We start from the raw sequence: 24,986 nt of genomic DNA, 5'->3' as shown, positions 1-24,986 counted from the left end.
ACTCCTAATAGGATATTAATTGAATAAACATGGTTTGAGTTTTATTCCTTCAGAGAAACCTTGGGATATGCTGGTGGTGTTCTTTTTTAGTCGTACATAGGCTGAACGTTCCTGAGAAGGTCAGCCATAATGGTTTATACACAGGTATTTTTGGGATATCACTCATAGTGGTATCTATTGACTTCCATGTCAGAATACAGTTGTTCCACTCAAGGATTTCTTTAAAATAAGTTCAGCACCTGAGGGAGCTGGTTTAAAGTTTAAATAAAACCCAGAACAGATTCACTACACCACTCACAGGGAAGCCAAGGGTGTCCATTGATCCTATCTTGTCTTGTTCTTCTTTTCTCCATGGAAAGGCTGTTGGCAGTTAGGGGTATGCATGTTCTCTACTATAACTAAATTGACCTATGCGTGTTCTTTACTATAAGGTAATGAAAGCAGTTGCCCTGCTTACGTATGAAAAGCTGATCAACATTGGGTCTATGCAAATGCTTTCTTGATCATCAAATTACTACCCACATCAAAGAATATGATAGGAAGTTGTAAACTGGTAAATCTAATACAATGCAAGATTTTTCACATTGGGGCCTTTTGACAAAAATAGCATTATAAAAATTTGCAGAAAAACAGTGCTCTATTGCACCAAATATAAACATCCGAAAAAAGCCTGCTCAAGCTTTAGTATTCACAAAATTTTTGCAATATTCTGCCTTCCCACAAGGCAATTTTCAGATGAAGCCATGAAAGTATGGGAGTAAAGAAATAATCAGAAATGAAAAAAAAAAAAAAAAAAACCACACACACACACACACACAAAACAAACTCTTACAATCTTACCCAGTGGGAGAAAATACTTTAAATGTATTGTTCTTGCAAGTGAAAGAGAAGTGAAAGAGGTTCCAATTGAACTGGGACTGAAGTAAGGATGCATTATTTAGCCTGTGTATTTAGCACAAATGATCCTATATTTCACTGCCAATTTCTGTGCTCTTACAACCCCTATCACACACTGCTGATGATCTGGAAGTCACCTTCTTACTCTTTCACAAGCTTGCTGTATTTATTTATTTATTTATTTATTTATTTAATATCCCAACATTTTCCCAATATGGGACCCATGATGCAAGTTGAAACAAAATACAGTTAAAACAATGGACAATAAATATGCAAATAACCAACTACCATTTTAAAAACATTGAAACAGTTTTAAAAGGCTATGAAAATAGAGTAATAGTGATACAAATACAACACATACTGAATAAAAGACTTTCTGCAATGGTCAGTTAGCAGCCAAAGACTGGGTAAATAGAAAAGTCTTGAACTGCCAGTAGAAAGATTGCTGAGAGAAGGCCAACCTGGCTGCCTGTGGGAAAGAATTCTACAGTCTTGGAGGAGTGACCAAGAGGGATCTCTCCTTTATCATCAACAGCCATGCTTGCAATGTTTGTGGGATAAACAAAAAGTATTTTAACAAAGATCTTAAAACTTGGGCAGACTCGTATCAGGAAATATGAGACTAAACTCTATTACTAGTCTTACTGTTGATACATCATTCAGCAGTTGTTCCATAGGTCTACTCTAGTTGGGACTAACCAACAGGGTTCCAACCAAAGCTGGTAAAATCATAATGAATCTATACACAATCATGGAAAAGTAGTGATCATGAATATGGAATAGTTACTTAGATTTATTCATCTGTAATTGTTTTACATTCATGATTACTTAGTAATGTTAGAACCGCTGTGGTGTATGGTTTGAGTGTTGGACTATGACTCTGGAGACTAGAGTACAAAGCCTGCCTTGGCCATGTAAACCCACTGGGTGACTTTGGGGAAGTCACACTCTATCAGCCTCAGGGAAAAGAAATGGCAAACCCTCTCTGAAGAAACTTGCCAAGAAAACCTCACAACAGGCTCACTTTAGTGTCACCATAACTCAGAAATTACTTGAAGGTGCACAACAGCAACAATAACAAACTTAGGTCTGCCAGTGCCCGTGTTTGCTGCACCAGGGAATCACAGTGGACAAACCGCACGATTCCCTGGCACAGCAAAAAGAACCCGCAAAAAGCGGGTTCTTTTTGCGGCATGGTTATGATGCTGCAAGGCACCAATGGCACACTTGCGGCGTCATAACTGTGCTGCAACGTGTGGACACTAAGAGTCCGCAATGTAAAAATGGCGGCGCCCATGTGTATAGGGCACCACCATTTTGACGTACCCAGTACATCCTAGGGGTGAGGCCTGATTAGACGCTGCGTCCTCGGCCAACCCCTAGTACGTACTGAGGGTGTGGCAAAGGCCCGTCTTAGTCATGATTGTGACTGGATTGCCATGATGGTAATTCCTTGTCTACTTTAACAAACATCAGCTGCATGAAGAGAAGAAATCAGAGCACAAGTGAACAATGTTTCTCTCATTTTTTTTGGGGGGGGGGGAGGTCAGGCCAAGAAAGCTTACTTAATTTACTGAGTGAAAAATGTTGTAGCATAAACCTTTGTAGACATGGAGCCTGAGCAAATAGGCAAGATATGATGGGTCAGTCCCATGGTATCCTGCCTTTTGTTTCCACCTGGGTCAATTTCCTGGCCAGTAGGGCAGGAAGAAAGTCATGGATCCACTGCTGACGCATGCCCCTTACTTTTTAGTGCCATCACATCTTCTTTAAAGGCCTTTGCTGCAGCCCATAAGAGTGGAAACAGGGTGACAGATGCCCCTTTCCAACGTCACAGGCTATGGCAGGGGTATTGGGAAAGGATGCAATGGTGTCAATAGCTAAGGGGCCCATGGGCCCATCCAGTCTTCTGGCAGTCATGGAAGAGTTTCAGAGAAACTCTGCTGCAAACAGCTGGTTTTTTAAAACAGGATTGAGGGCCACATCCAGTTTGCCTGATCCCAGTCCGGGGCTAACGGCTTGCCCCATCCAGACAGGATAATGAGGGAAACACAAGCCTGTGTGGATGGACCTTGGTCTATAGTTTTTTGTGGGTTTTTCGGGCTATGTGGCCATGTTCTAGCAGAGTTTCTTTCTGACGTTTCACCAGCATCTGTGGCTGGCATCTTCAGAGAGTGCTTTGCCTGGAAAAATTGGGTGTATATATACTGTGTGAAACTGGGAATGCAGGAGTGATTTGCATGTGTATTGTTCTGTGTTGATGGCTGGCCTCAGGCTGGGAGGCTAATGCAAATGAGGATTAATGTCTGCTAATTGATGATCCATTATCTGCTGGGAAAGCCCCTGACTCTGAATGGTTTCCCATTTGCATTTGCTGAGTCCTTATTTTGCTATTCTTCAGGACTGGTAGCCAAATTTTGTTTACTTTAAGAGTTTCTTCTTTCCGGTTGAAATTATCCAGATGTTTATGGATCTCAATGGCCATTGAGATCCACAAACATCTGGATAATTTCAAACAATTGAATTTACTTACATGTTGACTTATGATTGAGGAGTTGATTATGAGCATCTAAACTAGTTATGACTGACAAATAGGATTCCAACTTTTCAGCTGTGCATCCTTGCTTCTGCTGTCAATGTGCCACTTTATTTATTGGGATTGGAAAAACAGCCATTGTACATTCCCCATTGCACAATGGGACACATTGACAGATGTACAATCAGTCTCACAACATCAGTCTTCAGCAGAAGGGTAATGACCCACACAAATTGTGTTATCTATGTAAGTATAGATTTACTCTGTGCAAGTTTAATATCAAATCTTATATTCACCTTCAAGGCACCATATTTTTAGCCATATTTCTCTTGAAAGACATTAATAAATGCCAGATTTATAAGAAATTAAGAAAAGCTTAGCAATTTGAAAATAAAGCTGCAAAGGCCTACTTAGTGTGGCATCTTTTTATCCTTAGTGCCAACCAGCTGCCTCTAGGAAGCCCCCAAACAGGGGATGAGGACAAAAGTCCTCTGTGACTATATTCCACACCATACTGCTTCTGCTACTAGTGCAAACCATTATGATAGTTCTAGTGTCTGTTTAGGTGTATAAACTTTTAAAGCATCCATAGTCCTGTTCAGGTATTTGGAAGGGTAACTAAAAACATGAAGAGGATAAAGTGCTAGTTCTGTCCTTGTCATCATGACTGCGTACACGTGAAAAGCCACAAGCCTGTAGCAAAGAACCTCTTGCATGAGTGGAGGGTCTCTATCCGGTTCAGAACTCTAATTTTCTAGGATCTTCTGTTTCAGACTCTCAGTTCTTTATGTGAGCAAATAATAGTTTGTGCATCCTGTCTTGAGTGCTTTTAAAATACAGTGCACCTGTGCCATACACGGGCACACTATATGCTTACGTGGAAGCATGCTGCTGCATGCTCTTGAACCCTAGAATTTAGAAGGGAATGCTATAACCACAAAAAGTCAACATGGGTTTCTGAAAAACAAGTCACGCCAGACTAATCTGATCTCTCTCTCTCTCTTTTTTTAAACAAAATTACCAGCTTGGTAAATGAAGGGAATGCTGTGGATATTGCATACCTTGATTTCAGTAAGGCCTTTGACAAAGTTCCCCATTACATTCTTGCAAACAAGCTTGTAAAATGTGGGCTAGAACACTTAACTGTTAAATGGATTTGTAATTAATTGACTGGCTGAACTGAAAGGGTGCTCAGCAGTGGCTCCTCTTCATCTTGGAAAGATTGACTATTGGGGTGCCGCAGGTTTATGTCCTGGGTCTAGTGCTATTCAGCATCTTTATCAATGACTTAGATGAAAGAATAGAGGGCATGCTTATCAAATTTTCAGATGACACCAAATTAGGAGGAATACCTAATACCCCAGAAGACAGGATCAAAATTCAAAAGGACCTTAATAGATTATAAAGCTGGACCAAAGCTAATAAAATGAATTTCAACACAGAGAAATGTAAGGTACTGCACTTGGGGGGGGGGAATGAAATGCATAGTTATAGGATGGGGGAGACCTGACTGAACGAGACTACATGTGAAAGGGATCTAGGAGTCCTAGTAGACCACAAGTTGAACCTGAGTCAACATATGTGATGTGGCAGCCAAAAAGTGTGATGCGGCAGCTAAAAGGGCCAATACAATTTTAGGCTGCATCAATAGAAATATAGTACCTAGATCAAGGGAAGTAATAGTGCCACTCTATTCTGCTTTGGTTGGGCCTCACCTAGAATACTGTGTCCAGTTCTGGGCACTACAATTCAAAAAGGATGTTGACAAATTGGAGTGTTTCCAGAGGAAGGTGACTAAAATGGTGAAAAGTCCGGAAACCATGCCTTATGAGGAAAGACTTAGGGAGCTGGGTATGTTTGGCCTGGAAAAGATACGGTTAAGGGTGATATGATAGCCCTGTTTAGGTTTTGAAGGGGTGTCACATTGAGGATGGAGCAAGCTTGTTTTCTGCTGCACCAGAGACTAGGACACAGAACAATGGATGCAAGCTCCAGGAACAGAGGTTCAACCTCAACATTAGGAGGAACCTTCTGATAGTAAGGGCTGTTCGACAGTGGAACACACTCCCTTGGAGAGTGGTGGAGTCTCCTTCCTTAAAGGTCTTTAAACAGAGGCTGGATGGCCATCTGTCGGGATGCTTTGATTGTGACTTCTGGCATGGCAGGGAGATGGGCTGGATGGGCCCTTGTGGTCTCTTCCAACTCTACAATTCTACGATTCTATGATTCTGATATGGTGTCATCTGCATATCTTAGACAGCTGGTGTTCCTTTCTGCTGTCTTCACTCCTCCTTCTATGGAGGTTATAACATGCAGCTTTTAAACTGCAATTCTCACAGATGCCACTTCTTCCCCTAGCTTCCTAATCCCTTTCCCATCACGCAATGCCACAGGTGCAAAAAGCCACTGCCAAGACAGTCACATGACTGGCAGTCACATGGTGTCACTGTCCTCTCCCCCCCTCTCCCCTCTTTCTCCTAATTTTTTTTTTAAAATATTCTTTCTTCTCTTTTTTTGCACAATTTCAGAGCTCTGAAGCCTGGCAATTTTGAAAACAAAACATTACAGAAGCTTAAATTGGGGATGCAGAGGTCTTTAAATGCACAAAAATGGTGGGGACAATTTTTTAAAAAAAAACACTAAATGCATGCTGGGTAAGGCATAAGGGATGAAGGGAGGAGTGAAGGGGGAGAACAGGAAGGGGGGGTGATGCCAGCAACAGCCCCAGTCATGCAGATGGAAATAGTGCAGTGTTGCCTGCTCCAAAACAGGTATTTTGCCTTTCATTTTGGCTTGGAGGACTGCAGTGTGAAAGGGGCTGGTGTGATAATTTCCTATGACTAAACTTGCTCTTCATATGAAATTTCCTGAATTGAACAAGCATGTGATAAAATGCACCCTTGCCTGACTCCCTTGCCAAATGGGAATCATCCTGTTTCTCCATATTATGTTTTAACAGAGGCTTCATGTCCTGGGTACAGATTTCTCATCAGGACTATTAAATGCAGCAGCACATCCATGCCTTTAAGAGCATTACATAGTTTTTCATGATCTATGAAGTCAAAGGCTTTGCTAAAGTCTATAAAGCATATGCTGATTTTTTAAAAATTCCTTGGTGTGTTCCATTAGCCATTGTATGTTTGCTATGTAGTGTCTAGTGCCTCTGCCTTTCCTGAAGCTCAGTTGCACCCCTGGGATTTCTCTCTCCATATATGATTAAAACCTATGTTATAGGATTTTGAGCACAATTTTGTTCATGTGGGAAATTAATGCTACATTTAGAATTTCAGCCAGAGAGGTGCCTCCCCAAACTACAACCCCCAGGATATGACAGGATGCAGCCATAGCAGTTAAAGTGGAATCATAGCACCCTGACTTCGTAGAGTGAAAAAGTGCTAGGTTAAAAACCTTGAAACAATGGTTTTGCTTTTCAGTCAGTCACCACTTTATAAAGGTCAGAAGTTCTTGTTTTAAGGAAGAAATGACTAAGGCGGTTTACAGACCGCTCTTTTGGGGCGGCCTGTTCCTGCCCCTTTCCCCGCTGGATCGGGGCCTTAGCTGCCACAGCGGCAGCCTCGGAGGTCCCGATCCGCCACTTTCCAGGCTGTGGGAAGTGGCAAAAGGCCGCTTCCCCGCGGCCTGGAAAGGAGTGTCCTTGGGGCTTCATGCCCCAAGGATACCCAATAGCGGTGGGGACAAAGAGAAAGGGGCCGCTTGGCCCCTTTCTCATTTGTGTCGCTGCCCCAGGTGCCCTCGCGCAGTGCCAGGACGTCACTTCTACGCCGCTCCATTTGGAAGTGGCACAGTCGTGATGTCCCAATGCCAGCACCCATGTAGAACGGGCGCTGCCATTTTGTACGTACTAGGGTTAGGGCGTCCTGAAAGGATGCCCTTCCTAACCCTAGTACTTACTTTTTTCCCGTCTGGAACGGGCCTAAGTTGCTTCTATTTAAGTCACCCCATGACTGAGGTGCAGTTAGCAAAGCACAAAGAATGGACAAGAGCCTTCGATCTGCTCCTTTAAGGAGTCAAGCAATAGAGCATGGAAGGTGATGACTTGAGAAGGGTGACTCCCACATTTAATTTTCTAGCCTCTGCCTTGCCCAAACTGACATTCATTTTCCCCCCTCAGCTTCTCTCTCGTTCCAGTTATTGCAGAACAGGTGCTTGTGGAACTGTGAGTACAACAAATCCTTTCTGGGTAAAAGCCATGGTGAAATATATATTTTTTGTACCAGAAAGTGTCCCTGATATCTACACTTAAATCAATACTGGGAACTCTAGATGTTTTTGAATTGCAGCTCTACAACTTTCTTCTCCACGATGTCTAGGCTGATGGGTGTTATTGATTAACAGATCTTGGGAATTGCATGATCCTTATCCATAACTGAAAGAGATCTGGGGAAATAATACACAAGTCTGTTACCTAAGAACTTGTAGAGCCATTGCAAATCCAAGCAGAGAGGTCTCCCATTTAGAAGAATGACTCATAGACTCCAGATGACTTGGATCACACAGGTTAAGAGAGACTCCAGATTGCTCTTACTTTTGCTAAAGCCATTTTGTGGTTGCCTCAACTAAATCATCCTTCATCCTGGAAAAGATTCAATGCAAATTCAGCTCATTTTCAGGAGTCAGAATAGCTAGTCATTGAATGCATTGCAACAGCCAAAAGTAATTGTGCTTCCCTTTCAGGAAAAAAATTCTCCTTTCCTGAGTGGCTAGGTTAGTCCCTTACTGTTGTCCTTCTGCTCATGGAGCTGCTATACTTATTTTCTCTCCACAGATGTGCTTTTAAATTGTGGTTAATTTGGATGTTTCAATATAAAGGGATTTCAAATTAAATACTATAACTGTTAGTTTCATCTCTTTTTAATCATTTTGTGAACCACCTTAAGTTCCACTTTTGGAGGAAGGTGAAAAATCAATCAATCAATCAACCAGTCAATCCTTTTTCTTTTGCCTCTAGAGTGGACTTTCTGCCATGGACCTCTTGATCAGTACTCTCTTTGTGATGCTCACCTGCTGCTACAGGGATGCAGAAACTCGAAAATATCGTTCTGTTCTCACTGTGCCAAATGGAGCCCCATGGGGTACATGGGGCAAACCACAATTCTGTACAAAAGGATATGCAAATGGATTCACCTTGAAGGTAAGAATAGGAAAGGACAAGGGGCAACCAAGCAGCAGTCAGCTGCTACCAGATATCTACTGGACATCTGGAAGACCCTAGGAAGTCCAGGAGGATGCCTCTTCCTTTCTGTAGTTGACTACAGAAATGCAGCTGGCTGCTCCTCATTTTGCCTCCTTTCTATTGTGATGACTGAATGATTCTCCCTCTCCCTCTCCCTCTCCATCTTTCTCTCTCATTCTCTCTTTCTGTCCACCTGTCAAGATAAAAAAAGTCCATGCACATGTATAAATTTCTCTTGTGCCTACATATATCATCAACAAGCTACCATCTTACAGTATAAGGAGTTCATTAACTGGGTAGTCTCAAGCACTGATCTATGGAGATTCGGTATTGTTGGATTACCAACCTAGAGGGTGGGGAATAAGAGTAGGTCCAAATACTGTAATTGTTACAGTAATTTGTCACTATATTTTAAAAAGAATTTGCATCTAAGCTGTTCTTGAAAATCTTCTCTGTCCTTTTAAAAATACTTGTGCTTGGTTCCACTTTCTGAGGTAAAGATTGAATAAAAATGAAACAAACAAATTAATCAGATGCAGCTATGTTCTCTGTATTTGAATTGTCCTTTCTGTTGCTGGTCAGTAAGTATGATTCCCACTTTAAAAAAGCAAGTCCCAACATAAAATCTATGACAAGGCTATGGTGAGGTAAAGACAATATGGAGTGTGAAATGTAGAACCAAAATGTGCAATACACAGTTACAGTGAGCAGTGTACAAACACCATGTACAAGGTTGTTGTAAGCACAGCTGCACTGCTATCAAAAAAGTGCATTGATTACACTGTGGAGAATACTTTGCTCAGCAAGCATAGGGTGAATAAAACAAGTGTACATAGACAAAGCAAAGACACATCATAGACAAAGCAGAGGAAGCTGTGATGGCTATGGAAAAATTCCAGCCTCTATATTGTGGTATAGGCTAAATAGTCCTAACCCAAAACACTTGGGACCAGAGGTTTTTTGGATGTTTTTGGATTTTGGAATACCTGTATTTGCATATATATAATGAGACATAATGAGGCTGGAGACAGACTGAACATAAATGAAATGACAGGAATTTAATGTAGTGCTTGATATGAATCCAGGTCTCCTGACATTTCACAAATCCTCACATCTCTCTCTAGTTGCATCTCTCTTCAGTCTTGTGAATATAGTACAGATACATAGTTGAAGAAGTTTGGGTTTTTGGATGATTTTGGATTCTGGAATTCTGGATAAGGGCTCCTTAAAGCTCTTTGCCAAATAAGATGTTATAAAAAACAAGTGTGTGTGTGTGGGGGGGGGGGGGGGGAGAAAGACTATTTAGAAATATTACAGTTTGCATATTGTCTTGAAATGTAAAGTGAAGGAAGTTTCTTTAGATTCTAATGCAGGGATGTAACTCTTTGCTAGTGTTGTCCCTGAAGGAAGTAATGAGTAATTTGAGCTATTTTCTTGCCACTGTGAAAAAGTCTTCCAAAATTGTACAGCGTTCAAAGACCATTTGAAGTTTTGAACTTCGGGGCAAAATTTGCCAATTGGGGCTTTTTTGTGCAGAACTTTTTTTCTTTGAAGAAAATTGTATTTCTGCACAGTAATATTTTCTGAGATTATTAGGTTTAATTCAGAGCAGCAGCAACTGAAAATTATGTCCTGTTTTTAAAAATGCACCCCATTTTTATAAATGGAGAGTAGTTTCCATCCTGTGTCCTAGGTTTTGCTGTGGAAGGAAAACAGAGACAGAAATCAAATGGGGCAGCTTGGCCTTGTGGTTAAACAGAACAAGCCATAAGAAAATTGACCCTCAAGAATCCCCATTGGTTATGTTGACATTTTGGGAGCTGTAGTTCAAAGATATATAACCATTTCTGTGCAAAAAGGCATCTTCTTTACTAGCTTGCTATTGAGGTTGGACAAGTGTTGAGTAGATGCTTTGCATGCTGATGACTCTACCCTAGTACTCATACATTGATTGATTTATTTCAATACTAGGCAAATCAGTTTGTGTGCTTGTGAAAATGTGTGTTTGGAGTGGGGGGATTCTTTTAAAAAACAAAACCTCACACATGCCTAACCCTCATGCATAAGGATGGTATATTTTAGTCCCCAAACTCATGTTTAGTTCCAAAATCCACACTACCAAATACCTACAGGGTTTGCAATGTCATCATTAGCTTCACAGTGGTAAAAGGTGTTTCCAAATTTCAGCTACAACATTACACACACACACACACACACACCATACAAAAGAGAGAGGGGATGTGGAAAAGGTTCTATGAATCTCTTCATTCCCCCCCCCCCCATTACAGTACTTTCTCTTCCCCATCTAGTATAATGTATTGGGACAAAAAGTGTCCCATGCTGTTTTTCAATAAAGTATGCTGCAGCAAAACAGAAACATGACTGAGAAGATACTGGCATTTAACTGGGTCACATATCCCTCAGAGTGCTAGTTGTGTACATTTATTTTACTTCTTTGCATTTTGTGATTTCTGGGTCTGATTGTTTGGGTGGAATATAGATGATTAGCACACTCAAATACTTTTTTGAACATGGAGCATTTTTATAACTTACGATACAGTGGAATTCTCATTGAAATTCTTATTCAACTTACACAGTGCAACATTACTAACCCAGTGCATGACTGTTAAAGGTGCTGCTTTTACAACACCTTGATCTTGTTTTTCTGTTCCCAACCAGGTACAGGCATACCAAGGTCCCCAGGCATGGAATGATGATACATCCTTGAATGCCATTGGTCTTCTCTGCAATGATGGCCAAACTATTTCATCCTCAATTGGACCGTGGGTATTGTTGCTGTTGTTACGTTGTTGTTTCTTCTTCTTGCCACCTTGGGTCCCATGGTGGGAGAAAGGCAGGCTGTAAATAAGAGTATTTCTTTATTTATTGGATTTATTTCCTGCCTTTGTCCCAAAATGGGAATAATAAAAGAGAAAGTTTCTAATTCTGGTTGGAATGCCACAGTGTTCTGTCCTGGGACTGATATTATTCAACTCTTTATAAAGAACTTTGATGCAGGAGTAGGAAGGATACTCATTAAATCTGCAAGGGCACCTAATACCTTAGAAGATGAAATCAAGATTTGGTGTGACTTTAGCATATGGGAGAACTAGGCCAGTACTACAGGTTTAATTTTAGGATGAAGGAATATAAAGTTGTGTGTTTAGACAGCAAAAAGTCAGAAGCACAAAAATTGCTGACAGGATGGGAAAGCCTAGCATCAAAAGTGTCTTAGTTGACATCTAGATGTCTTAGTAAACTAAAAGTTAAACATGAGTCAACAGGATGATGAGATGGCAAAAAATCTAATGCAGTCCTAGGGTATATCAACAGAATTATAAGGTCTATATCAAGAAAAGTAATTTGCTCTTGTTATATGACTTAAGTTGACTCTAACATAAAGTTTTTTAGTGGGTGTGAAAGGGTATGACTTGCCCAGGGTCACCTACTGGGCTTCCATGGCAGAGAAGGGATTTGAGCCCTGGTCTCTTGGAGTCTTACTCTGACATTCAAACCATGACACCACACTGGCTCCCAGTTAAGGGAAGTAATAGTAATACTGCATTATGCTTTTATCAGACCCCTCCTGGAGTACAGCATCTATTTCTGGACACACAGTTCAAGAAAGACATTGATGAACAGAAATCCATCCACAGAAGGACAACCAAAATGTTGAAAGGTTTAGAAACCAAGTCCTAGGAGAAATTAGTGAAGGAAGTCACATTTTTAGGGCATCTTCAAATATCTGAAGCAATGTCAGGTGGAAGATGAAGTGAGTTTGTTTTCTACTGCCCCACACAATAGGAAGCAAATCACTGTATTTAAATCACAAAAAAGGAGATCCCGACTCAATGCTTGGATGAACCACCTGACAATAGCAGCTATTTGGCAGTAGACAGGGCTATTTGAAATGTGGTGGACTTACTTTCATTGGAGGTTTTTGAACAGGGATTGGATGGCCATCTGTTAGGGATGCATTAGCTGTAGGTATCTGCACTGGCAGGGGTTGGATTAGATGGCAGCTGGAGTCCCTTCCAACTTTACAGTTCTATGTTTTATGATTCTTGAGTTTTAAGAAATAATGTTAAAGAATATTTACAGTGTATGTTGCAGATTATATTTTTTGTGATCCTGCATGAATTATCCACTGACAACAGAAGTACCATGAAAATGTGCAGATTCTTGCCTTCTCCCCTGATTTAAAGGAATTTGAAATATATATTGTATGTCTGTTTTTTTTTATATTTTTCTTAAGGCATCATTATTATCTTCTTTGGCAGATTTGGAGCATGGACAAAGCCTGAGATGTGTCCTAAAGGGAACCTGATTGGCTTTTCATTAAGAGTAGAAGGTGAACTTGGGCCTGTAGTAGATGATTCTGCAGCTGACAACATCAGATTCAACTGTGACGAAGGATATGTTCTGACAGGCCAGTCACGGGAATGGGGTAGTTTTGGGAAATGGAGCCCAAGCTGTATTGTTGGTGCCATATGTGGGATTCAGACAAAGGTGCAGCTTGAAAAAGGTACTGGTGATGACACAGGACTTAATGATGTGAAATTCTTCTGCTGTGACTGAGACCTATGCATTCATATTGCCACAGTATAGCCAATTCATGTTGACATGAAATTTATCCATTATTAAATCTCAAACAAACTGTTTTGCGTTCCTTTTTGGATGACATTCCTTTGTCAATGTAGCTTCTGGACAGAAGACCATCAGAAGTATTATAGAAATATTGTTGGTTCATAACAATAAATGGACTGATGATAGGCTATGGTTGTAAGAGTAAAAAGAACTCAGTTGGATCAGACCAAAGGCTTTTCTAAGCCAACATTTTGTTTTCTGCATTGGCCAAGTAGTTACCTGGTTTGTGGGAAACCCACAAAAATTTTAATGATGAAATACTGAATCAAGGATTAGTTATAGCACTGCAAATAACAAATCTTCATGTCAAATATTATCCGCTCAGATGTCAAAAATCTAGCTAACTGAGCCTAAATCATGTACAATAATGACTTCTCTGTGATTGTGTTTAAAATTGGTAGCAGCAGCAACAGCAGCATATATTTGCTTGATGTTGTGTACAACTGAAATACTGTTATGTATTTTATTTCATTTTCATTAAACTATATAAGCCACCTTTTAGGGACCAATGCCTCTCAGGAAGGCATGAAAGATAAAAACAACATCAACCAAATGAAACTATAATCCCATAAACAAACATTTTGTAAAATTTAATTTAAAAATGACATTTATAGTAAAACCAATAAGCCACAGGAACGGAAGCAAAATGTTGGCCAAGATTCCACATCATGGTCTATGTTCCATAACTTTACAAATAGCACTTATCACTATACATTTCTATATTGCTTCATAGTGAACTAAGCACTTTCTAAGTGGTTTACAATGTGTAAGCCAATTGCTCCCAACAGGCTGGGTGCTCATTTTGCTGACCTACAAAGGATGGAAGGCTGAGTCAACCTGGAGTCTGGTGGATTGAACTCACAACATTGTGGCTACAGTACCGACATTTATCCACTGCACCACCAGGGCTCCCTGAACTGGAGCTAGGTGTAGAAATGAAATTAACCTGCTAGTGAATTGCAAAGATAAAGAAGTAGGCACCAAAAAGAGGGTTCCAATTTGCATTGGGTGCTTCCAATATGCTTTAGGAACTCTTAAAGAGCATCAGGTACTAATGGGCATTGCTGTTGCACTCCAGCACATCTTAACTGGTGTCCAGATGCACAAGGGGAGTGGCCCAATGCATACTGGTTCCATTTCACATTGGGGCCATGGTACACCAATCATGCCAGTAGCAATATGTACTGCAACTTCACAGAACCCTGTATGTTGTAACTTTACAGGAGTCCCTCGGTGAGTATGGACATTGCAAAACTACTTAGTTCTATTTCCTGCTCAAGTAAGTTTACTCATGAAGATGTAAGTCCCATGATGAATTCCACCCATTGTTGTTTTCTGTTGCGTGCTCCGAGGAGGCCCAATGCTGCACAAAAGAGCTTGGGGGAACAACAGGGAGAAGCCAAGGGTGATGATGAAGTACATTCTCTTTTCTGTCATCCTCACCACCGAGTAAGATCTCAAATGGATTTTTAACAGTTTAATTTTGCTCATTACATGGAGGGATGGAAAGAACATCTGAATATGTTCTTGTCCATGATGTTCTTTTCCTTGATGAAGAAATTGTTAACAACTCGAAGACGTTGTAATTTCATAAAAGAGAAATTTCCCCTCTGATATTTTCATTTCAGAGAGTGAAATAAGAATGAAAGTTATTAGTAAAATTACCTCCAGGCTATGTGTATAAGGTATATAAGAAACATAAATGAATTTTGTATTTATACTGGAGTCCAATCTCCATTATGTACATATATGCAAATACAGGTATTCCAAAATCCCCTAAAATTCAAAATCCAGAACACCTCTGCTCTCAAGCATTTGAGACAAGGGAGACTCAGCATGCATTTAATGACAACAACAACAACAACAACAACAATAATATCCTGCCTTTCCCCAAAGGAATCAAGGCAGGTTACAAAACAAATGAAACAATATAATACAATGTAAATAAAATATACATTTAAAAATAATCCCATAACCTAACCCCCATCACAATCATATATGGCAGAGCTTACCACCACAAAAGTCTAAGAGCCAAACTGAATGTGGAACCATTCATTTCTGGTTTGCATGTTTATGTATTTCACATACATTTGCAATTTCTTGCCTGTTAAAGTGTATAAAAGAGAGTACCTTAGAAGGGAAGCAAATCCATCACTCCCTCCTCTATCCTATGAAACTGGATGCGAATCAAGAAGTGGGAAAACTGCTTAAGTCCATGCAGCATGATGAGTCATTTGGGGAGGTTTTGATCCCCTTCCTGCATGGTTCTACCTTCCTTTTATTGGAAGACAAATTTAATGTAAATGCAGATAAATTTAACATAAATAAAGTTCTGTTTCATATCATTTGGCCTTGAATTAAAAGGGCAACTGGTAGAAAATATACATGATACTTGTTGGCCAAATAGCCTGAAACTTGACAGCTGTGATCTAACTCCAGAGGTCCAGAAGTCTATCACATTTTAAAATGATCTGACAAACATTCCAAGCACTAGAACAAATTAAACAGTGCTGAAAATTATTACATGGATCTTCTCATTTCCTCTGCAATTTTTAGAAATGCATCTTTTATATTTCTATCATTATGGTGGTGATAATAATAATAATTAAAATAATGGTTGGAATTCTGTATCAGCTTCTCAGTAAAGTAGGTTTCGGGTGGAGAGTTACACTCATGGCAATAGCATGTGAATACAAGACAGTTGGCTAGATTAACTCACCTGCAATGATTGTGAGACTACTGCCATGATCATAACTCCTGCCCAACTTACTTTATCGGGCATCAGCTGCACGGAGAGAAGGAGCTCTATTCTCTCAGTGACCAGAGCAAAAGTGAGTGATATTTCTGTTAGCTGGGGGTGGGGGAGAGGGATCAGACCAGGAGATGTTAGTGAAGTATTTACTTTAAATATTAACTACAGGTTGAGCATCCCTGATGTGAAAATCCAAAATCTGAAATGTTCAAAAAAATTTGAGTTTTGACATGACACTACAAGTTCAGTGTATACATGGTACACAAACTGTGTGTCATGCACAACATTACTAAAAATATTGTGTATAAAATTATCTTCAGATTATGTGTATAAAGTGTATATAAAACATAAATGAATTTTGTTGTTAGACTTGGGTCCCATCTCCAAGATATCTCACTATGTATATGAAATATTCCAAAATCCAAAGCTAAAATAAAAATTTTAAAAATGTTTAAAAAAAATCCAAAACACTTCTAGCCCAAAGCATTTTGGATTATTAAGACTCAGACTGCATTAATTTAAGTAGCTGATACAGATTTCTAGCCAACAATAAAACAGCAACCTACCTTTAATAATTTTCAAATACATCCCCTCATTAACACAAATTAACAAAACATTACTGTATTAAAGTGCAACTAAATTTTCCATTGAAGCAAAAATTGAATTCAGTGAATTAAAAACATTAAGATCAGCAAAGAACAGTAAAATCATCCAAACAGCACACTATTAAAAGCTGAAGTGGTCATTTTAAAAAAAGTTTCAACTTTCTGAAAGGACAGCCAGCTGAGAGTCATCCCATCTTCTCTGCCACTGATATATTTTATTTAAGCTTATTATGGAAGGGAATCTTTTGCTAATTTGATTACTAAGCAGTGGTTCAAGCATTATTCAGGTTTTGTGCATCATTAAACTTTATGGGATAAAGTACGGACAAAATTATCTTGTGCAGCTTCAGTTCTTCATTCTGAAGGTAGAAATTTGACATTGTTAAATCTCACTGGAAATCAACAAGTTGAGACCCTTATCTTGCAGACAACCAACATCGCATTCTGTTCTCCAAATTTAATGTATTTTCAGTTTGGTAGCAGCTGTAAAAAAGATAATGAAATGATAGGAGTGCGGTAGATACAGCACAATGTATCTAACGTTTCATCTGCTCCACTCAGCTGTGGTGCAGTAGAGCATGGCAGGTGCTGTTCCACAGGACAACTCCTACACTTCATTGTCCTGCCCTTCTCCTGCTGTGACCATATTCATATTCTGCAGCTCAGCTCAGGGGCTTTCTCATTCCATCTCCAGGCTATTTGGCTGCTGTGCGTAACTGTAAGTAGGATTGAATTGTGCTGTTTGGAGCAACTCTTTTCCCTTTACTTGCTATGAGAAAAAGGCAAGGCAAAGAGTTACAAGCCAGCAAAAATTATATACAAGCTCAACTTGAATAAATTAAAACCAGGAGGGAAAAAAATCAGAATTTATTATTATTATTATTATTATTATTATTATTATTATTATTATTAACCTTTATTTATAAAGCACTGTAAATTTACACAGCGCTGTACATAAAACCTTTTACTTAGATGGTTCCCTGCCCGCAGGCTTACAATCTAAAAAGACACGACACAAAAGGAGAAAGGAGAGGTGGTGGGGAAGGGGATCAGGTCCAGCAGTCCTTCTCTACCTCCGAGGCCTGAACCAACAGACTATACTGTTGGTTATACTGTATAAATATTAGGGGTGAGCCAAAAGATAGGTGGGACATTTCACAAATATTTTCAGCAGTATCAAAAGGCACCTCTCTTTGACAGATAGAGAGATATGTTCATTTAAAAGGGTGATGATTGTTTTCTCCAGAGATGCCCCATGATAATTTTCTGCCCCCCCCCTCATTCTATGTGGTGCTGCTCACTCATTCTATGTCCAAATGATAATTGAATCTTTCTTCCATCCTTGAAATGGGACAGTGTCCTCTGTATATCTAGAGGCCAGCAAGGGGTAGACGTAAGGCTTCATATCACACACAACTTCCATAATAATTCACTCATATCTCATCACCTATCTGTTCCTGGGTCAACTCTGGTTTCCTCATTCATAGTGACAACAATGTTGGTCTGTATGAACACAACCTCAGAGATGATCACTTAGTGAAAGGCTGTGGTTATCGTATACATCTTAGACATTCCTAGAACTGCTGTCCCTGAACAAATCTCATCTTTTTTTTTAAAAAAAAATAAATATGGCTGATTTGGACTAAAAATTTATTGGCCACAGCAATATCAATAGATTGTGTCTGTACAGAAAAATCTTGTTCATTATGCCAACTTCACAAACACATTTTAGACTTGAGAAGATCCATATTTAGGGCTTTCTTCAGTAGGCTCATCAGAAGATGAGCTCCAAAATATGGGGAATGGATGAGCAAGGAACCGTCACACCCCTTTCAAGTTGGCAGATACAAGGCTTGGATTAATGAGATGGGGAGAAAGCATAATTTGTGAGAGTGTCCAGCCGAGATCTTCATGCATATTGCATACATATTGCAACAACAATAATGCTAATAATGTCACCATCGTTACCACCACCACCACCACCACCACCACCACATGTTGTAAAGGTAACATGTACACATTTTTGAAAAAAAAAAGGATAAATTCTATTGTTAATTAATTTAAATAAGAACATTGACTGTGTAGCATGAAAGGACCTCGAGACAAATAAAGCTCCCGAGCCCTACTGTGCAACAGGCATCCACATGGGGGCCGCCATGATGACGTATGTGTGGCAGTGCCTCCAAATGGCATGGTGCCGCATGGCATTATCATTGCACACGAGGGTGGCAGTGGCACTCCGCTCGCACCCTAAAAAGAACTCACAGGGAGCAGGTTCTTTTTAGGGCTCCCGGAGGCCGCACAATTTGGTTGCTGTGGCTTCCGTGTGGGGAAGAAGGGGGTGGTGTCTCAGCGCTCATTTTCCCCTGTCTGTCGAGCCCCTTAGGTTGTTAATGTTGCTTCCTCCTATCGTCACTCCTTTTCTGATTCTAATTCTGCTTTTCTTATTATACTTTCAGTATATAGGTTAAACAAGTAAGATGATAGGATGCAGCCTTGCCTGACCGCTTTTCCTATTGGAAACCACTCTGTTTCCCCCAATTCTGTTCTGATGGTGGCCTCTTGTCCTTGGTAAACATTCCTCAATAGGACTATCAGATGTAGTGGCATGCCCATGTCTTTGAGTGCATTCCATAGGTTTTTGTGATCTATACAATCAAATGCTTTGCTGTAGTTTATAATACACATGCGGATTCTTTTTTGGAATTCTTTGGTGTGCTCCAATAGCCATCTCATGTTTGCAATGGGGTCCCTAGTGCCATTTCCTTTTCTGAATCCTGCTTGCACTTCTGGAATTTCTCTCTCCATGTATGTTTGGAGTCTATGCAGCAGAATTTTGAGTACAGTTGGCTCTTCTTATGCATGAATTTTTTTATACACCGATTCAAGCATCCACAGTTTGAAAATGTTCAAAAAAGTATAAATTTCAAATATCAAAGCTTAATTTTACATTTTTTTGTAAGGGACACCATTTTGCTACATTATTATATTTAATAGGACTTGAGCATCCATGGGTTTTGTTATCCACGAGGGATCTTGGAACCAAACCCCAGCGTATCACAAAGGTCCACTCTTTTGTTTTGCTTGGATGTGAGATTAGTGCTATTGTTTTATAGTTGCTGCAGTCTTTTGTATCTCCTTTCTTGTGGATTGGTATGTATATCAAGCATTTCAAGTCTGTTGGTGACCCATGACATAAATATAGCAATATGATTCCACTTTAACTGACATAGCTAAATCATAAGGAATCCTGGGTCATGTAGTTTGGAGAGGCACTTTTTTAAAATTTAATTTAATTTATATCTCACCTTCCTCTCAGCACAACATTCAATGTGTCTCTGTAGCTGAGAATCCAACTGCAGAGTCCAGGATTCCATAGGGTGCTACCATGGCAGTTATAGTAGAATCATAGCACTATAACTGTGTAGTGTGAATAATTATCAGACCCCATCTAATACTATTTGCACTTTATTAAAGGCCTGACATCACATGCAGTTTGGTCCTGATACCACCACTCTAATGTTTCAAATTAGAGAGCACAAACCACAGAGAACATAGTGGTTAGTGGGCTGGATCAGTTCTTGAAAAACCCAAGTTTTTTTTTTCTGCAAAAATTGCTGGATGACCTTGGACAAGTCACTTTATTAAAGCCTGGCCTACATCACAGGATTGCTGTGAGTATAACATAGGGAGAAGGAATCATGCATGCTGCTTTAAGTTTATTAGACAGAGGTTGGATATTAATATACAGTAATTAGTTAATACATAAAGTAAAAATGAGTAATACCCTTATGATGTATATAATTAAGTAGTAAACAATGTAAAAGAAATGCAGCATTAGTGTGTGTGATGGAAACCATTTACAGCCAAGTCACTAGTGAGAAAGATTGTTTGCTGCCTGATGTGGTTGGCATGAGAGTCAAGGAGGGATAAAGCCCAAATGATCATACTGTGCTTTTTCACGATGACCACTTTTCAACCATGTTTCCACAGCTAGAGCCAGTGAGGACAATGAACCTTTTCATCAGCACCCTGGTCTTCCCTATCATTTCCTGTTGCTTCTGGGATGTAGATGCCCGCCCCTATGATGCTATCCTCAAAGTGGAAAATGGAGGACCATGGGGTTACTGGGGGAAAAGAGAATTTTGTTCTAATGATTATGCTACTGGTTTTGCATTGAAGGTAAAATATGTTCTGTATTGTGCTTTTTTAAAAATATAACTTCAGGTTGAGTAGATGTCATCATCACTAGATGCGTCCACAATAAGTAATAAGCATTACCGTCATCCCTCCATTTTCACAGACTTTGAGTCCACAGTCTCAGTCCTTCACGAACCAGCAAGCAGGGAGGGTTAAAATGGCACTTGCACAGGAAAGCACGGCCAGTCAAGCCAATGGGGCTTGAATATTTGCAAATTTCCATTTTTGCAGGGGAAGCTGGAACGGATTCCCCAAGATAATGGAGGGATGACTGTATTTGTTGTGGAAGGAGATTTAGGAGCTTATCACATGGGGGGGGGGGGGATGGAAGTTCAGCCAAATAGTATTGCTTTTCTACATGCCTTACCACATGCTGTTATAGTGTTTTAGTTTTCATCTCATGGGAAACGGTTGTAAAAGCTACTCTTTTTTTTTTCCAGCTGGAAAAATCTGTTTGACAAAAGATTCACTTTTACTGCCATCTTCCCCAGGAAGAGAAGCACTATAACATAATGCAGTAAGGTTTGGAGAAAGGTGCTACTATCTGTCTGCACTTTCACTTTCTTTCTTTGTGCAATAAGCTCTTTAGAAAGTACTTGCAGAATTTGAATGACATACATTAACACAGCCAACTCAGGGGATTCTCCAAATGTGGCAAATCTGTAATGAGGTTGCAATATCTTTTGCTGTAGTTCCCGGGCTTTTTTTTTTTTTTAAATACACAAACATTTTGTTGTCCTGGATTATTTTCTAGTAATCCTGGCATCAACGGCTAAATTTTATTCCTGTCTTTGAGTAGGAATAATTGTTAGACACACAAAACTTATCATTTTCATTCTCTCTCTCTCTCTCTTTGAGTTATAGTGCTATTGTACATCAGTGAAACGACACTTTTGTGCCATAACACTACATCTCTGACAATAATATTAAAAGATGAAGAGAAAATTTGCTCTTCAAATCATAATAGTCCTGGTTTTAAAAGACCTTTTAAAAAAAACACAACCACACTACTTTAGATCCAAGAAATAACTACATGCAGCCTCAAAAAAGAATAGAATAAAAAATGAGAAGATAACAACTAGCAAAACCCAAAATCTATATTGTAAAAATTTACACTTCTTTAAACCAATCTGGAAGAGTCTTACATTGGTTTTAATTTATGCCACTTCAACTAGCATGTCTTATTACCATGCATCCTGGCACACTAGTCAGTGGAAGGGTAGTGGTAAGAAGCTCAGTCAATGTTATATTTGGGTCTTTTCACTTTTCTTTGCAATATGTGGTAAAACATAGGGAGCCTTTCAAATACCAAATCAGGCCATTGTTTCTTCTAGCGCAGAATGTCTACAGTGAGTGACAACATCTCTGCAGCATTTAGACAACAGAAGAAATGTTGTTTCTTCTGCAGAAAATGTTGTTTTCCATGTAAAACAGCCTCAGGCCGAATTTGCACAGAATAAATTCCAAATTCCAAATAGGATTCAAAACTTTATAGTTTTCAAAGTATTTTCTTATAGTCGGAATACACTTGTTAAAATTACTTGCTGCTCCCTTTGAGAAGGAATGTAGTGAAGAATGATATCCCTACTCTGGAGGGCCATGTGATCGCCACACATGCTTCAGGTGAATGGAATGTTATGCACGGAAATGTCTTCTTAGCCATTTATAACTGTGGATGGGGATACAACCTTAACTAATTTTCCTCCATTGTGCTTCTTGTTGTGCATAGTTTTATTGATTTTATTTCTAACCCAAATTTCCTACAATATGGGACCCAAGGTGGCTCACAGCATGAAGTAAAACAAAGTACAGCTTTATCACAATCCTTCTCTCCTCTGCACAAGGTAGAACCCTATCAAGGTGGTAGAGAAGGGGACGATGATACATCCCTGAATGGCATCCGCCTGCTCTGCAGAACAGATTTATTTATTTCATCCATGGTTGGCAAGTGAGTAGCTCTTTGCTTTTGAAGTGGATTAGGCAAAGATGCACCTCCAGATGTTTTAGTCTGCAACTCTCTTCAAATCAGTGCAACCAATGGTGAGGTATTATGAGAGTGAAAGTTCACCAATATCTGAAGTTCCATAATAAACTAATTGCCTTCCTCTGATGTAGGCCTTGCAGTTCTGGCTGGTAAAGTTGAAGGCAGTAGGAAAAGGCAAAGACTGCATTATAGGTTGATAGAATCTGTCAGAGAAATTGTGGCATTCATTTTGCAAGACTAGAGCAGGGCTGTCAATAACAGGATGATCTGGGGATCTCCAACTGATGCCATAAACTGAAGTTGACTTAATGGCAATTAACAACAAATAGCACTGTCCTTGTGCTATTCCTGTTACTTTCTCTTTATTAGTGGTCATTGGAATCTGAAGGGGGTGGTGGTGGTTGTGTTCATAATAGTATTATGATCAGTATCTGGCATGTTGAGTCCTAGTGTGATGTAGTGGTCTCTGTGTTGGGCTGCTTGGCCAAGAAACCTACTGGGTGACCTTGGGCAAGTCACATGCTCTCAGCCTCAGGGGAAGGCAATGGAAACCTTCTCTGAATAAATTTTGCCAAGAAACCCCCATGATAGGTTCTCTTAGCATCACCATAAGCCAGAAATGGCTTAAAGGCAAACAGTAAGAACAATCTGGCACATCAGTTCAGAGTACTGATCATCACATACCACCCTCCTGGGCAAAGCAGAATTCCTCTAACCAGATTTCTAGTCCGAAGGAGACTAGTGTTCTGATGTAACACAAAACTCACCACTCAGAGTTCTATACTATACAGTCCTACAGTACTGTATTTCTTATGTCATCTTTATTATCTTGGCAGGTGGGGTGGTTGGTCTGAGATTCAGGTATGTTCAACACCACACTATCTGTTGTCCTTCTCTCTGAGAGTTGAAACACCACAAGGGTTTGGAGATGACACAGCAGCCAACAACATTCGGTTCTTATGTAGTGATAGGACTGTGCTGGAGGGCAACTCCCATGAATGGGGTCACTTTGGCCCATGGAGTCGTCAATGCCCTGGTGATACCTTCATATGCGGGATGCAGACAAAGGTGGAGAGTCCACAAGACCTTGAGGATGACACATCACTTAATGATCTGCGGCTCTTCTGCTGTAAAAACTGACAACTTACATGCTAGTAATTCATGTTAGTTTGACATGCTTATATCTGCCATTAAATCTCATATTTGAATAGAGTCCTATGTGTGTCATTAAAAACAACAACTAAACCAAACCAAACCAAATTGCTCAATTACATTTATTATGTTAGGATGCAAAGAGAAAGTGTCCATGCTTTTTTTAAAAAAAGAACAACAAACCATAACCATGTAGACTTGCTTGTCAACAAGGGAGACATGCTTGGTGAAAATACAGGAGTTAGCCTTCTCAGTGACTGTTTGCAGGCTACACAAGGCCATTCCATGAGAAGCTAGGTTTTCTCCTTCTCAGTTCTCTTTCTGCTGGCAGGCAAAGACTGTCACCATATTATAAGGTAAAATTAGATCTGCTGAACTGCATAGTCATGAAGTGTGTGTGCTTTGCATGACAAGGTAAGGACATCTAGAGACAAATGTGCTTGAGGAAGCCAGACACTTGATTGTGTATTGGGATATACCTGTGTGTATGACTAAGCATAATGAGGCAATGTACAATGTATTAGCAACCATGCACTGAGGTGGAATCAGACAAAGGTATATAAATCCCACCTAACTGTAAACATGTCAGTAGGTCAGTAGTTGTGGGTCACTGAGAAGTGTGGGTTATTGAGAAAGAGTTGTGAAGAGTGTGAGTGTAGTTGCTGTGTGTATAGTGACTATACTAGAGAATTCTGTATAGCTCTGTTGCTGTTGAGCTATGGGGAGGTGGAAGAGAGAGTGTTGTACTTCCATCCTAGAACTCTGTTCTATTCCTGCATCTATAAATACTCTTCCTGATCACCTGTAAATAAATATTTTCACCGTGAGCTGTTTGGTCCCACTTCCCGATTTCAGCAAACTGTCTCAAGAAGCTTTATCACAGTAGCAAGATCCTGTGGGCAAATGGGAGTTAAACGCAATTTAAATTAAATTCGAATTTAAACAAAACTTGCAAATTTGGGGAGTTTATCACACAGAATTGCTTCCAAAATGAAATAACATAAAGTTAAAGCAGAGAA

General features: G+C 39.8%; 1 protein-coding gene across 1 annotated transcript; it reads left to right on the top strand.

Annotated features, from left to right (window-relative positions):
- The first annotated feature begins 6,143 nt into the window (after positions 1-6,143).
- On the top strand, positions 6,144-13,205 carry LOC121927294 (vitelline membrane outer layer protein 1-like). The gene is made up of 4 exons (XM_042461017.1): positions 6,144-6,204; positions 8,403-8,585; positions 11,307-11,410; positions 12,908-13,205. Exons 2-4 carry the CDS (start codon positions 8,418-8,420, stop codon positions 13,203-13,205), a joined length of 570 nt encoding a protein of 189 aa, XP_042316951.1. The 5' UTR covers positions 6,144-6,204; positions 8,403-8,417.
- The last annotated feature ends 11,781 nt before the right edge of the window (positions 13,206-24,986 follow it).

Source organism: Sceloporus undulatus, chromosome 3 (genome assembly GCF_019175285.1).
Source record: "Sceloporus undulatus isolate JIND9_A2432 ecotype Alabama chromosome 3, SceUnd_v1.1, whole genome shotgun sequence".
NCBI classification, from domain to species: Eukaryota; Metazoa; Chordata; class Lepidosauria; order Squamata; family Phrynosomatidae; genus Sceloporus; species Sceloporus undulatus.
Note: the sequence above shows the minus strand (reverse complement) of the source record. Positions and strands in the feature narration are given on the sequence as shown.